Genomic DNA, 15,652 nt, shown 5'->3' on the forward strand with positions numbered 1-15,652 from the left:
CTTTTTCACAAGTCCACCACATGTGGTATAATGAACCTTCTATTTTTTTACATAGAGGTAGCTGCTTAGAGGTAGCTGCTTAGCTTTCTTGTTTTTCTGTGCATTTTTACTGCCCCTGAACTATAGGCCTTGTTTTAAAAACCTTAAATAAAGCTTTGTTTTGCTTTATTGTGTGTGTATTACCACTTGGTTATGTTACTGCACCAAGGCAGGGTCAGCCTTGACTCTCCCCCCCCCTTCGGAAAAAAAAATAGTAGTCCTGGTCTATGTGTGTATGGTTTTTTTGGCTGCAAAAATGCTACAAAGAAAAGGGTTATAACACCACTGCCATTGAACTGCGAGTAAGATCCAAATGCCTTTCCTGCTTCATGGCTTCTATTTGCAGTTTAAAAACCGGTGGGAGATTTGGTCATGCATCTCCCCTCATCCTGTCTAGCTCTGCCCTAAGCATTCAATTTAAACATTCAGTCTTCTCACAGTTCCGTTAATTCCACAGGAGCAAGAAGCACGAAGCACTCGCGCGCAGCCCATTAGAAAATCTGTTTGATCAGATCTGCCTACTGCAAACACTCATTCATTTACATTGATTTTTTTTTATGGCGTCCTTTGAACTGATCAATGCAGATTTGCCCAGTACACATCAGATGCCTATTGGTAAGCAGCAATTGGATAATAAGAGGGCTCTTTATCTTTAGCCTTCCTCCAGTTTTAATTTTTCATGAAGGAAGCTTTAAAACTTGACAAACGTTGCTTTAAGAATTAAAATGCCAACCTGCGGTCTTATCAAGAGTCAAACGTTTTGCGGAACTACTTGATGTACAAGTGAATGAATACTGAAGGGATGAATTCATCGGGGAGTGCTTGGCGCTATTGCGGATAGCGATTAAAAAGTGAATCAGAAAGTTTGAAGGTCAGAGATAATTCTCAGTGTCCCCACTCCGCTTTATGGGCTAAACAGATTGCCTGGCTGTTTCAAGAGCTGCTACGTAGCTTTTATGCTGGAACATTTGCATTGCAAGAGTTGGACTAAGGCTGCATACACTTCTGGATTTTTTTCTCTGCAAAGGCAGCAGGAAGCCCCTGAAGTCAAGGGGAGTGGAGAGATGAGGGCTGCCAACTTTGGCTTGGGAGATTCCTGGAGATTTGGGGGCAGTGTCTGGACAGGGTGGTGCTTAGGGAGGGAGGGGAAAGGGACCTTGGCAGGGTATAATGCCATAGAGTCCATCCTTCGAAGCTGCCATGTTCTCCAGGAGAATTGATATCTGTAATCTGGAGATAACTCCAGGCACCACATAGAGGTTGGTAGCCAGTGTTCCCTCTAAGCTGAGTTAGTGTGAGCTAGCTCAGTTTTTTTAGCCTCCAGTGCACACATTTTTTTTCTTAGCTCAGGAAGGATGGCTCCAGAGCAAACTAATTTATGCAGTAGCCAAATTGCTTGCTCACGACTTTAATGTCAGTAGCTGACAAAGTAGAAGCTTGGCTCACAAGACTCCACAGCTTAGAGGGAGCTGTTATGTCTTTATCTGTATTACATTCCATGTAAAGCTTAAGACCTGGACAAGGATTGTAAGCTGGAACAATCCTATTCATATAAACCCAATCAGAGTGCAGAGTGCAGAGAACTGTTCAGGAGGGAACCGATATGACTGGATGTTATCTTTGTAATGCCATTGGTCCTTAACTGTTCTAGGGCATGGCTACATCAGTCCGGGATAGTTTAAAAGGAGCCCTGCTCCACTGTTTGTTGTCGTGTGTTCTTCACTGTTCCTGTTTGAAACCAATAAAGCTGATTCACTGTTACTTACGAGACGGCGTTGAGTCAATAGTTAACAGGAGCATTGTTGGTAATCCTAACAGGACCATGCCATGCCCAATCCAAGCCTGATTCATCTGGCTCCATTTAACACCCCCCACCCACTGAGGAGAAAATGAAAGCTTTGTTATCTCCAGTTTAAAGGGGAAACTGCAGGTTGGCTGCAGGTGGAACATTAGTCCGTATCCTCTCCTGTAGCCACTATGTGGAAGAACTGGAACTAAAAACTCTGCTTTTCAAAATGGCACAGGGCAGCTTTGCACAAATGTCCTTTTCTTTTTAGCCTATTGAAGGTCAAATCATGTCAAATCATGCTGCAGTGTTACTGCACAGCTCGTAAAAGAGAGAGAGAGGGGCAAGGATAGATTGTGAGGGTCCTGGCAAAAACATTTTAAAACTATATTTTTTTAAAAAGTGGGTTTCAGCATTTAAGGCTATAAAAATTGTAACAGAGATTTGATGTTTTACTTATATTTTCTACTGCACTATTATGCTGCTTTTAAAAAGCAACAAAAACAGTTCTATATGTTGTCGAAGGCTTTCACGGCCAGAGTTCATTAGTTGTTGTAGATTTTCCGGGTTGTGTGGCCGTGGTCTTGGCATTGTAGCACCTGACGTTTCGCCAGCAGCTGTGACTGGCATCCTCAGAGGTATAACACAGAAAGATGGAGTACTCTCTGTGTCAAGGTGAGAAGAAAAATGGTAGGCAGGTGATTTATATCTACTCAGGATGGTGGGGTATGGCTGAGTCATTGTCTTGTAGGAACCTGGGGAACGTCTCGTTGGCAGAAAGGGAGATGTCAGAATTCTCATTTGTTCTATATGAGAATGTGCGTGCATGAACCATGGCTAATTGCAGCGTACTGTTTGAATGGGCAAAAAGTAACTGGATGAACAGACTCATACAGTTCACATGCAGCAAAGCAATCAAGAGAAGCTCAGCTCCTTTGCTGAGACTGGCAAACAGAGCATGAGCATCCCTGGTTACAAGCTGGGAGAAAAAAATTCAGAAAAGAGATCAGGTGTCCCCCCCCCTTGTTTGGGGTTAATTACTAAACCAGTTTCCAGCTGAGTCAGAGGGAGTCCATCATTCACTTGTGTGTAAGAATCTGTGGAATACAGCACTAACCCATCACGGTGAGTACAAAAGGATTAGAATAATGGGACATCTCAAACTCTCCCCTAAAACCAACTAGCCAACAGGCAAACAGATAAGAAACGGATGTGATAGGACGTTCCCATATTTTCAATGCTTCTCTGCAGTGTCCATTGTTGGGTTGAAATCACCCAAAATCTTGGCTTCAGCAAAGAAAATGCCAGTGCTTGTGCCTGCTGTATGGTCACCTGCCTCTTTGTAACTTCACCCTCCCTCTCTCCCGCCCCCCTTCCCTAAGAAGATTCCACTTCACAGCTAGAACACCCTTATGTGTTCATTCAGCTGGATAGAGACATTCATTATAAGTAGGGTTGCCAGCTCTGCGTTGGGCAATACCCGGAGATTTTGAGGATGGAGTCTGGGGAGGGCGGGGTTTGGGGAAGGGCGGAACCTCAGCATGGTACAATGCCCTAGAATCCACTCTCCAAAGCAGCCGTTGTCTTTGTTGTCTGGAGATCAATTGTAATACTGGAGTGTGGCAGCCCTAACTATAACCAAAGAGAATAGGGTTGCATCCAGTGGAAAAGTTCCCAGAAGGAGTTGGCAGCATGGATCTTCCCTCACCTTTCCAGTCCTCCCCAGCAGCCTAGTCTCTGACTTGTAGAAGATTTTGACGAGTCCATTGCTCACAAATCCTGAGGCCACAGGAAGAAACTCTTTGGTTCTGTTGGCAACTGGCTGCAAATATATGAATGGTAATTGTTTACCCAGGAAGACTGAAAGCTAGCCCAAAAAACCTGAGCTGTAGCCTTTTTTTCTACTTGTGAAGGTGTATTTAGGTTAGTGGAGCATTAAAGGTAAAGGTAAAGGTTCCCTTGCTTGAAAGCCAGTCGAATCCGACTCTAGGGTTGCGGTGCTCATCTCCGTATCAAAGCTGAAGAGCCAGCACTGTCCGAAGACATTTCCGTGGTCATGTGGCCGACATGACTGAACACCAAGGCGCACGGAACGCTGTTACCTTCCCACCGAAGTGGTACCTATTTATCTACTTGCAATTTTTTGCTTTCGAACTGCTAGGTTGGCAGGAGCTGGAACGAGAGATGGGAGCTCACTCCGTCATGCGGCACACTCGGGTCTCGAACTGCTGAACTACCGACCTTCCACAGGCTGCAGTTCAGCGTCTTAACCACTTGAGCCACAGAATGCAAATTAATCATTTATGTGCCAAGGTTGCAATTGTTACACAGATCCATGTGGGTGAGAGGGTGGCCAGCTCTGGCTTGGGAAGTAACTGGGGATGGAGGGGGAGCGTCCTGGGGAGGGCATAGTTTGGGGAACAGAAGAAACTCAGCAAAATGTGGTGCCATAGATGCTCTCTGAAGGGGACATTTCCTCCCAGGGACCTGATCTCTGTAGTCTGGAGATAGGTTGTAATTCTGGGAGAACAGGAGTCCCCACCTGGAGTCTGGTAAACCTAGAGGTGACACTTCACCACCAATACATGATAGTGGGAAAAAGTCCTACTGTATGTCTCATGCTGCCAGCAGGGATCTCACAAGTTATAGAATAGTCAGACCCGACAGGTTCCGTTTTTGAAAGTACCTTTTAAGTTTTTGATTTTGTTTGTTCAGGCTTTGTGGTTCAAATATGTATGTTTTCATTACGGAATACAGAGCCTCCGAATACTACCCTTCCCAATTTAAAGCTAATTGCAGTGCTGCATTTCTTTGATTTTCTTCTGTGAATGAAGGCACAGTAAAGATACTTCTTGCTTAATTAAATATTGCTAATTTTCATGAATTTCTATTGTAGTTGGAAAATACTCCCAATTGAGCTCTCTTTCTAGTGTGCAATTTTCCTTCGCAATCAGGCACCATCTCCCTGCTGTGAGAAGAGAGTACATTAGAAAAGAAGAAATTATAAAGGATATGTAACTTGATGAATTTCTAATGCCTATTGCTGGTTTCATGAATTAGGAAGGTGATTTGCTTAATTTATACATTATGAAATTGGCATTGCCTTTTGATAAACAAAGCAATATTATTTCATTTTGTAAATGAAACCATTTCACAGATTTAGCGGAACAGCACATGGCGTGGTACCTCTTGATGTGTTCCTTCCAAATTTCTTAGAAAAATACCTTGCTGTGCAGAATGCGTAGGGTAATACGGTTGAAGTAAGGCAGGAGCAGTAAACTGTTGACCTTTCTTTAGCTGTGGGTTATATATTACTACTATAAGTGAAAGTAGGCTCTTTCTCAGTAGGCAATTGCACATATTATATCTGCAAGTCCTTTGCAACACTTGGCTGACAACCACTGGGAGCACTGGGAGGCAGAGACTCTGCAAACAGGCATTGCTGATGCTAGGGTTACCAACAAGGTTCCCTCTAAGCTGAGTTAGTGTGAGCTAGCTCACAGTTTTTAGCCTCCAGCTCAGACATTTTTGTCTTAGCTCAGGAAGAATGGCTCCAGAGCAAGCTAATTTATGCAGTAGCCAAATCGCTCGCTCACAACCTTAATGCCTGTAGCTCACAAAGTAGAATTTTTGCTCACAAGACTCCACAGCTTAGAGGGAACATTGGTTACCAAGTACCTACCGCAAATCGGCGGAGGACACATGCTTTCCCGCTGGAACATTCCTGCCTGTAACACACCCGTGTCGCACTATGCTGTCGCCCAGATGTGATGTCAGCATGCTGGGCACGTCTGGGTGACAGTGTAGTGCAGTGTGTGTGTTTTCTCCGCAGGAATGTTCCCGCCAAGAACTATGTGTCCCCCACAGATTCGCGGTAGGTACTTGGTTACCCGAGCTGATGCTGTGATAAAAACCATAGAGATTTCAGAAATTCCCAGAGTGTTGTAAGATGCCATTACATCACTTCCATGGAACAGGTAGAGACTCCTGTTATCTCTGAGGTAGCCCATTTATTCTCCTTTCTTCATCTACACCAGAGCTTGCCAGTTTGACTAAGCAATGAACAGTGGAGGCTGCTCCATTAGGACGTGTGGGGCAGTGCCCCATCAACTCAGGCTGTCCCCAGCAACCACCTGCTGACCTCCTTACTCTCCTCACCAAACGGTAAAGGGGATGGCAGGCTGCCAGCTAACTCAGTCAACGTAGTGGTTACAGTGTTGGACTAGTATCTGGGAGATCCAGGTTTGTGTCCTCCCTTTGCAGTGGAACCTTTATTGGGTGATCTTGGGGCAGTCATGTACTCTCAGCCTAATCTACCTCACAGGATTGTTATTAGAATAAAATCCTTCTCCTCCTCCAAAATGTTATGGCTAACAAAGCACCGATGAAGTAGTGTACTGTCTCTTTAAATCCCCCCCCCCATTCAGAAGCTGGCTTTTACATTACATTACACGGAATTAACGTTGTTGGGGTTTCTTCCACATGCTCATGTCATTCACTTAGCCCAGTCCCTTTCCAATGGCAGCCATTTTTTTTAAGGAGGAGACCCAGCCAGGAGTGGAAATCCAAAGGTAGCTAGGTGTCTGAGGGTGAAGTTTTAGTACTAGGGTTGCCAGCCCCCAGGTTGGGAGCAGGGGATTTCCTGATTTCACGGGCTCCAGCCCGCTGCCAGCCAGCTGGCCAGTGGGGGAAGCCGCACCCCAACAGCCATGGCCAGGCACAACATCCCCAGTGTGATGACATCAGATGGAAGTGATGTCATCGTGTCAGGGACGTTGCGTGTGGTGACGTCGCCACACTCCCCACTCCCAGGAAGCTCCCTCCCACCCCCCACTGGCAGAAGAAAAGGACCTAGCAATCCTATTTGGTACAGTAGCAACTTAGTTTTATGGCTAAAATTTTTTTGTCTATCAGCTTTTCCCCTGGCTTTGAGATACTGAAGAAGACAGTGATGGAAGGAAACTCCTTCAGAAACTCAGCTGTTGATCAAAAAGCTGGAGGCTCCCTGCCCCCTCCTTTTATATCCTTAGTCAAAGCAAACCAACATTTCTTCAGTCTGTAGTCCTACCGAATATAGTAGGACTCCTAAATATGCCCAGCTTTGTGCCATTAGTGGTAAAATGAAGGGCCTCAGCCCATGCACTTAAACATTTTGTTAGCAGAACTTCTAAAAAACATTTAACTCCTCAAAGCAAAGATGCTGGCGCTCCTGAGTGTGTCCTTTCTAGATACTTTGTCTGGTTTGGGATAGTTGCATGTAGTTATTGTCCAGAGGTGGAATGCCTTCAACTTCTACCTGTGATCAGAGACCTCCTTCCTTTGTGTTATTTCACGACATAGGAAACAAATCCCTAATTATGAGGATAAAGCACGAAAGCGTATGATTACATTAATTTAGGGATCTGTGAGGAGCACATAGTGAATTCTGAGAAATAAGACTGAAAAATGAGTAAGTCTAGAATAGAATCCTGTTAGCTTTGGTGTCTGGCATTCACGGGGCATGAGTGTTGCTAGGTAATCAAAGGTGCCAGATACTCTAGTGTGGTGTTCTCTCCTGTTCCCTGACCAGAGGAAATAATAGAAACCAAATAATGAGCCCTTTGGAACTCCATGGCAACAGCCCCCATGCCTGGTGGAACCCTTCTACTTCCCCCTGAGCCATCGAGCCATCTGATGTGACGGGCAGACGTGTGGGCCAGTAGCCCGGGAACTAGGGTGGCTAACCTCCAGGTGGGGCATGGAGATCTCCTGGAATTACAGCTGATCTCCCGACAACAGAAATCAGTTCCCTTGGAGAAAATGGCTGCTTTAGAGGGTGGACTCTATGGCATTAGTTACTAATGAGGTCCCTCCCCTCCCAAAACCTGGCCCTCCCCATCTTCACCCCTTAAATCTCCAGGTATTTCCTAACCGAGAAATGGCAACCCTACCGGGAGCTCTCTAAGGATGATGCCCGCAGGCAGCTCTAGCTGTCAGAAGCTGCACTGCAGCTGGAAGCATCAAGCTGGGCTGGAGGATCAGGTGTGCAGGTGTACGTGTGCTCGAAGATGCGTGTGGCTGCTGACTGGAGGGTAGGAGATTGTCCTTTGGGTGATACCGGATAACTGAGTTTTCAGGATATTCAAGTGTCAGATAAGAAAGCTCTTACTGTCTCTGCAGTGGACTGCTATAGAAACATTATAAGCATTGCATTTTGTTTAGTCAAAGTCCTGCCGGATCAGACCAATAGTCCATCTAGTCCAGCATCCTGTCTCACAGAGGGGCCAACCAGTTCCTTTGGATGGGCAACAACAGGGCACAGAGGCCGAGGCCTTCCCCTGATGTTGCCTCCTGGCTCTGGAATTCAGAGAAAAGCTCAATGGTAAGAAACTCTTGAGAAGAAAAAGGGTTCTTATATGCTTTTAAAAACTCATTTGAGATAGCTTTGTCAACTGGTGTGCCCTGATCATTTCCCAAAAGGCTTTTGATGTCATCTCTAATGTACATGAACAGACAAGACTTTTGAACTAGACCCATATAAACCCCTTCTAAGTTCAATCTTTAATTTTCTTGCTCTCTTTAAAAAGTGACAGCAGAGAGACCGAAAGTCAAGGATGATGGGAATATTGAATGGGAAAGTGACATGAATGATTTAGTTATTCATACAGGAGGACTGAAGTATGATTACCAGCCTTATTTCTTTTTTCCCCCTTTAGAATTTGGTTGCCTTGGATCCTCTTGCTTTGAATGATGATGAAATAAGGCCATCGCTAGAAAAGCGTTTAGAAGGGATTATCAGCGGGGCTGCTTTATTAGCAGACTCTTCCTGCACACGGGATGTTCACCGAGAGCGCATTATCACTGAGTGCAATGCTATTCGTCAAGCTCTCCAAGATCTCCTTTCAGAGTACATGGCTAATGTAAGTGAATGGATCCTTTGCACATACTAGTTGTCGTTATGGGTTTTTTTTTTTGTTCTTTATGTGAAGTTTGTCCCATAGTTACTGGTTCCCTCTGCCTTTCCGCAGTGTATTTTGTTTAGTTAAAGTTTTTTGGAAGTTGTTAGGAATGCAACGTTTAGTCAATTTATGTAATGTATAGTCAGTTAGTTGGTTAATTAATTAAATGGATTAAAATGCTTTAGAAAGGGGCTGCTGATTATCTGGCAGTGTTTTAAAAAACTTGTTAATTATTTGTGATGTCTTACAAACCTATAGGTGACAGAGGTTCGCATAGTACCATTCATACCCATGGCACTAGTGTCTGGAGTCCTTTATTGTAATCTTTGGACAATTCTCAACTAAAGAAAGTAATTTCATTTGAGTTTATGGATCTCTCAGGCTGGTTATTCAAAGAGGTGCAATATGCCAAGGGCTAGTTGATGTTAGGAATGTCTTACACATATCTGGACTATTTATCATGTATTGTGCTGATATTTTTTAAAAAAATTATTAGATGCTGGGTTCACATTGAGTAATTTTATCTACCTATGTTATTGATTTGTATCTTTCTATTTAATGCTAGTATTTTTTTCATTCTGGGAAACATAATAACCTCTGTATTGAGCAGATGCAGTGTTCTTTATATAAAAGGTTCTCAAAACTCAATTTGGGAATTAATTCTGTTAAGTGACTATTGGTTGTTGAAGCCGAGGAACTGAATCCCCACCCCCCTTTCTTCTCAGAACAAAACTATTGATTCTCAGTCTAGCCATGTGTTACTAGGTATTTTGTTTTCACAGGATTTGCAACCAATGGGTCCTGACTCAAGAGTGGGTTTGTGAAGCCTCTGAAAGTGGGATTTGTACATGCTCTGGTCCCTCCCCCCGAAAACTAGGTCACCATACCAAGCAAGGGTTGACTGTGGGTAACCATAACAAAAAAGTTGGCAACCACCAATCTAAACTGTATGATGATGTTTGTAGCCGTAGAAAGTCATCTGCAAGGCTTGTGAACTCAACCATATTACTTTAAATTGAAATACATAGAAGATTTTTGTTTGTTTGTCGACTCGTCTCATAGTCTGTCTGACTGGAGTCTACAAAATGTATGCAGATGCGTTCCTGAACTGCCTTGGGTTTTTGGAGAGGGAGGGAGGTGGTCTGCATGACATGATTTTTGTGCAGTCAGTTCAGTTGCTATTCACTTGTTTTTTGGGATCCAGTCACAGTTGCTCAAATGCTTGTATTGCTGTGTTGGATGCACAGTATTTTGCACCTGGAAAAAAATGCATTGATTACTCATGTGGCTGAGTGTATCTCTTGGGCACGTTTTGGCTGTGTTTTCTGAAGAAGGCGATCGTGTGGCTGCTGTCACATGTTGACATTGTTTTGTGAACTCTAAAAAACCCAAACAAGTTAATATGGAAAAAAGAAAAACCCTTGATGGCTCTATGATGCGTCACTGCAGATCTGGAGGCTTCTTGCAGTGCTGGTGTGTGTGTGTGTTTAAATAAGACCCTTTGAGATCGAAAGGCATCCTGACTGTCCCATGCCATAGTGCCCAGAAATTTCAGGAATCTTTATTTTTATAAATGTTCTTTAATGATTAAAAACCTTTATATTCTGCTTGCTCAAGGCAGCTCACAGTGACAACAAAATAGTATCTTTACATATAAAATCATTAAAATTAACAACCATTAAAAACTAGCTAATAACACCTTGTTGTCTGTGTTTGGCATGGTAGTGTTCATCCACCCCTGTTTAGAGGAGGAGAAGTAATAACAGCACCAAAGCTCCCCCGGCCTTTTCCTGCTGCCTTCCACTTTTCCTGGTGTTATTGTCTTTGCATAGTGCAGTACAAAATAAGAGATCTTACAGCACCATTGCCTGGAAACGATCAACTGAATTTCGGATAGTATTTTGCAATGGATGCAGACATTATTCTGTTTGACAAGTTGAAAGGTGCTCAACAAGTTGCACTTAAATTACTGATGGAAGAATCCAAGATTCTTATTTTATTCTCAGGGCCTCCTCTCATGCATTACAGCATTTGCATCCCTAGCTTTTTGAGATCACAGAGCAGTTCTAATTTTTGCAGAGAAGATGGAGTGAACAAGGAACAAGGATTGTGTGTGCGTGGTCTCAATACTGATTGTCAGACAGGTGGCACTCAATTAAGGTAACCTGCATTGAAGGAAAGGGTGGGTGTCTGGGTTGTGCAGGCAGTAGGTTTTTACACTAATGCCAGCATTCAGGACCATTATAGTAATTTAGAAGACCCTTATTGTGCTAGTGCAAATGAATCCTAGGCAAGGGTTGCCAACCGCCAGGTGGCACCTGGAGATTTCCTATTATTACAGTTGCTCTCTAGACAACTAAGACCAGTTCCTCTAGATTCAGATAGGATGCTGATCTCAGTTATTTTATTTTATTTATTTATTTATTTCGATTTATACCCCGCCCTCCCCGCATGTGCGGGCTCATTCAGGGTTAACATTCAGGCTCGAAATATGCTGCTATGTTTCTAATGGATCCCGGGATACATAGCAGCATATTTTGAGCCTGAATGTTAACTGAGATCAGCGTCCTATCTGAATTTAGTATTTCTTAAGACTTGTTATCTAGCACTTATGAAACAGAGAGCTTTTGCACCATTATAATATCTCCTGAAGAAGACCCATTTTTTGAAACGTTGTTATATAATCCGGAGACGATGTTGATTATGTACCTTGGTTCAAGGATTTTCTTATGATTTGTTTAACATGTTGTAGTGCTTCAGATTGTAATACATAGATAGCATTCTTTATAAGTCTTAATGACTGTTTGATTTGTGGGTCAGACTATCACGATTATTGGCTTTATACTTGTTTACCACATTGTTGATGACATCTCCGTGATGCCAGAGTAGGCCTCTCCCACTGCTGGTAAGTCCCCCCACCCCCCCACCAGTTGCCAGGAGGGGGCTGACAGCCCTATTTTTGTGGTTATAAGGACTGTATTGGTGACAAGTAGAGATCCCAAAGAATGTCTCTGCTTTTGCTAGGCAAGCTTTCTATTTATTTCTAATGTTGTATTCTATGCTTCACCCTTTAAACAGTAACATTTTCTTTTCTTGCATATTTTTTTGCTTTTTGTCATTTTGGAAAAATCAATAAGATGTTATTTGAGAAAGTGGCATCCTTGTAGAGAGGAGAGGTGAAGTGCTGGCAGGGTGTAAAGGAGACCTTGTGGGTTAATTGAATATGATACCTCCGGGGGGGGGGGGGGGGAGCCTTCGCTGTTGTTCAAACCTCAGTTACCAAAACTCTTCAAAGGCCTTCAAATTCTCATGTTATTGTAACCTAGTTTAATGCCATTTACCCACTCTTCTGTTTTGAATGATGCCGGAGGTGTTTTTGTTTTAATGTGATACTGCTGTAGTACAAGCCAGTTCCTTTTGTCTTTGAAGTAGCTAGTGTGTGAAAAGTGTTGAACACAGCGCACTGAAAATAAAAAAGAACGGAACCCTCATCACAGAAACAAAACTACAGGAATCAAACAAGAACCCAATCTGTAAAACAGCCAGCAACACTTTGTATTTCTGCCGCATCTGTTCACTGCAAGGAGTCTTGAAACCGTGTAACTGCTAAAATTTTGATTTCCAGGACCCACTGAGCAATTAAATTTTCAGAGACTGCCACGTGCCCAGGATTCATTTGCATCAGCCCAAATATTCTTTGGAATCAGTATAATGCTCTTGAATGCTGGGCAGTAACAGAAGATGTTGTTCTCTATTAAAAGACAAACCAGTCTTGATGATCAAAAACAGCTTTGTCTAAATTCAGATGCTTTTGTACAAAGAGATGTACTGGGTGGGGGGAGAAAATCCAAAACTATGAGTGGGCAGAGTAGACTGACGACAGGAAGAACCATGGCCTCAGTGGAAACTTAAATATGGATTTACACCCTTCTAAGCTCAGTTTGACTTCAATGGATTTAGAAGGGGATAGCTTTGTTTAGGATTGCAGTGTAAGAGACACAAGTTACTATATTTATTGACTGCTTTCCGTCCCTAACAGAACCCAAAGCAGTTTATAATGAATAAAGATACAAGAGAAATTATATTAAATCCATTCTGATGGAATGCGGTTAGGGGTTAGGTGGTTCTCTGACAGCTCAATGCTGGTGTGGGGACAGAGCTCTCGCTAACAGATGATAAAGGAAAACAGCTCTTCCTTTTGGAAAACGCAATGTTTTTTTAATTTTTAATTAAAGGGTTCAGGTCCTTGGAAACTATGTCTCCCTCCCCCCCCCAGCTCATTCAAGGAAGAGAATTCTGTTCATAGACCAATCTTCTTCCTGAAGCGTTGATATGATTCACAGAATAGTGGTACTAGTCACCAGTGCGCATACCTACTTTCTCATAGCCTTGCCAGGTCCGCAAAATAAAGGGCCTTTGTCATTCTCTTCTCCAGGTGTTATTTAATCTTTCTTTGTCTCTAGCTGCTTTTGCTGTCTGGGGAAAAGGTGATGACGGCCCTCTTGTTGGTACTAAAGCAGACCATTTTAGGATTATTGTAATGCAAAATCCTGCCCTTTTTGATTTACCTTGCTCTTCTGAATCCTTTTGCTTATAAATTGTATGAACCAAAGAGAGGAAATCTTCTGATTTAGAGGAGCAAGAGTTACCAAATGAGCCAAACATCGGTGTGTGTCACAGTCACTCATTCACTGTGACACACTTGGAAACATTAAGCTTTTCAAGTACAACTGAAGAGTAGACATACCAAATGACTTCCAGTTCTTCCTGAATTATTTAATCCTAGGTGATGGAGATTTTTCTATCACTGCTGTGACATTCTCATTACAGGAGGGTTTGCAAACAGATTGAGATTGTGGTTGCATGCTCTGGAAGTTGATATGTTCTGTAGAAAACAGGAGGGAAAACAAATTAACTCTTTGAGGCAATGCCAATAAAGACACAGAATGTCTGTACAAAAACAGAGGTGACCATCACAGGAGCACTGTCGAGTGCTTCTTTAGCGGGTATTCTGTGTCATTTGCACAATTTGCTTTTTCATTCAGATAGAGTGGGTTAAAGGAAGTTGTGAGGGATATTTCAGGATTTTTGTTTCGTGGTCTAGTGTTGCCTGCTGAGCTCTGGCAACTGGCAGGAGAGTCTGGGGGTGGGGAAAATATAATCAGTGTCATACTGACATCATTATATCACTTCCATAATGGACTTGAGAGTGAGATTGTCCTGTCAGGGCGACACTCTAGGATTCCACTGAAACTCTGTAGTTTACCATAGAGTTTAAATGGAATCCTAGATCATTTCTGTGATAACACTGATGTTGCTTCTGGGTTTGTGCCAGAAGTGATGTAACAGACTGAGTGCGACACCAGTTTTAACTTTATTTTCTTTTATTTTTCACTTGCTGCCTTATTGAGAAGCAGCAGGGTGTCAGGTGGTCTCCCGTTGTTGCAAGAGACCTGGCAACACTATTTTGACCTCACCGGAGGAGTTCAGGAATTAGGCTATTAATCCTTTTCCTGAATTTAATGACTCAGAGTGAATTTAGATAGGAAAAATATCATTTGATATTGTAGCAGTTGGAAGATGAGTTTTCATTTCTTCTGAACCTCTGAAACATTACACTTATTGGCATTCACACATTCATCAATGAGTGACTGGAGTTGTGTTCAGATGCCACTGTAAAGGCCAGTTCTCATGTCTGAATGCATGATAGTGTTGCCAGCTCTGGAGATTTTCGGGGTGGAGCCTAAGGAAGGGGATGTTTGGGGAGCAGAGGGACTTCAGGGCTGGAAAGCAGTTGTAATAGCAGGAGATCCCCAGCCACTACCTGGAGGTTGGGAAGCGTAATGCATAACCAGAACAATTAGGCTCAGATTTCAGATGAGGGTTTTGTCGCTGGCTTTTTAACCACAGTTTCTTGGGAAGTCTGAATTCACAAACTGCATTTTCACCATAGAATCATCAGCATGGAGAGAAGAAAGAGCAGGAAAACCAGGGTTTCTTTCTTGTCTGGTAGACTAACCAAGGTTGGTCTACCATCTGTTATCTGACAAAGTGAGCTTTGACTCATGAAAGCTTATACACTGGAAAATGTTTCTGTTCTTTAAGATGCTACTGGATTCAAATTTTCTTCTACTACTACAGGCAAAAGTATGCTTTAAGCACAGCACAATTTATTGTGACACCCGAAATACATTCTGAGAGGAATATGTGTTTGTGTGACTTTGTTCTGAGATGGAACACTGCAGAAGTTAAAGAGCACTGAGAAATTTTGTTGGGATCATAAAAGCTGGTATGACTTTTCACTAGTGATGGTATATACCTTACTCCTAAAATGGAAAATTAGGCTGTGGTATTTACTTTTCCAGAAATTAAAAAATATATTTTGATTAGAGAAGGTTCAGGAAAGCAGAATTTTTGGACAAATTATATACTGAAATTCATGAACAGATCTAGAAGTTGAAAAGCGCGTTTTCCTCTAAATGAATCCATTTTTAAAAATTTGTACATGGTACTGGGAGAATTGGAAGAAGAAAATTAAAGCTTTCTTAAGCCCTGTTCTTCATTAAATGGTTCTGAGCTAGCAATTTCAGCATTAATCGCATACTTACTTGAGGATTGGACTGGAATAATATAAGGTGATGCACAGCTCATGGATCTGGAGAGGATGATTCAGTACAATAGTCAGTAATTCATATTTGGTATACTTGACAGCACCCAAAATATATTAGTCTGCTGAAGACTATTTTTTTCCAGGGAGCCTTCAAGAAAATGGTGTTTTCCCTTCCTCCAAGGTAGAATAAATCCTTGATTATGGTAATAACCCAGCACTGCAAATAAATATTGGAAGTGTGCACTGACTAAATAGCTATCTCATTTTTTTAAATTCGTA

General features: G+C 42.6%; 1 protein-coding gene across 1 annotated transcript in view; it reads left to right on the top strand.

The window, feature by feature from the left end:
• The window catches only part of CTNNA3 (catenin alpha 3), a 228,779-nt gene extending 213,858 nt beyond the window's left edge, over window positions 1-14,921 (top strand). Inside the window, exons 7-9 of the mRNA XM_015423222.1 lie at window positions 8,521-8,724; window positions 13,709-13,769; window positions 14,869-14,921. Coding sequence (XP_015278708.1) covers window positions 8,521-8,724; window positions 13,709-13,769; window positions 14,869-14,921 — 318 coding nt within the window. The remainder of the gene's footprint in view (window positions 1-8,520; window positions 8,725-13,708; window positions 13,770-14,868) is intronic.
• Window positions 14,922-15,652: the final 731 nt, after the last annotated feature.

The sequence above is a fragment of the Gekko japonicus genome, unplaced genomic scaffold (genome assembly GCF_001447785.1).
Source record: "Gekko japonicus isolate JY-2015 unplaced genomic scaffold, Gekko_japonicus_V1.1 scaffold1368, whole genome shotgun sequence".
NCBI lineage: Eukaryota > Metazoa > Chordata > Lepidosauria > Squamata > Gekkonidae > Gekko > Gekko japonicus.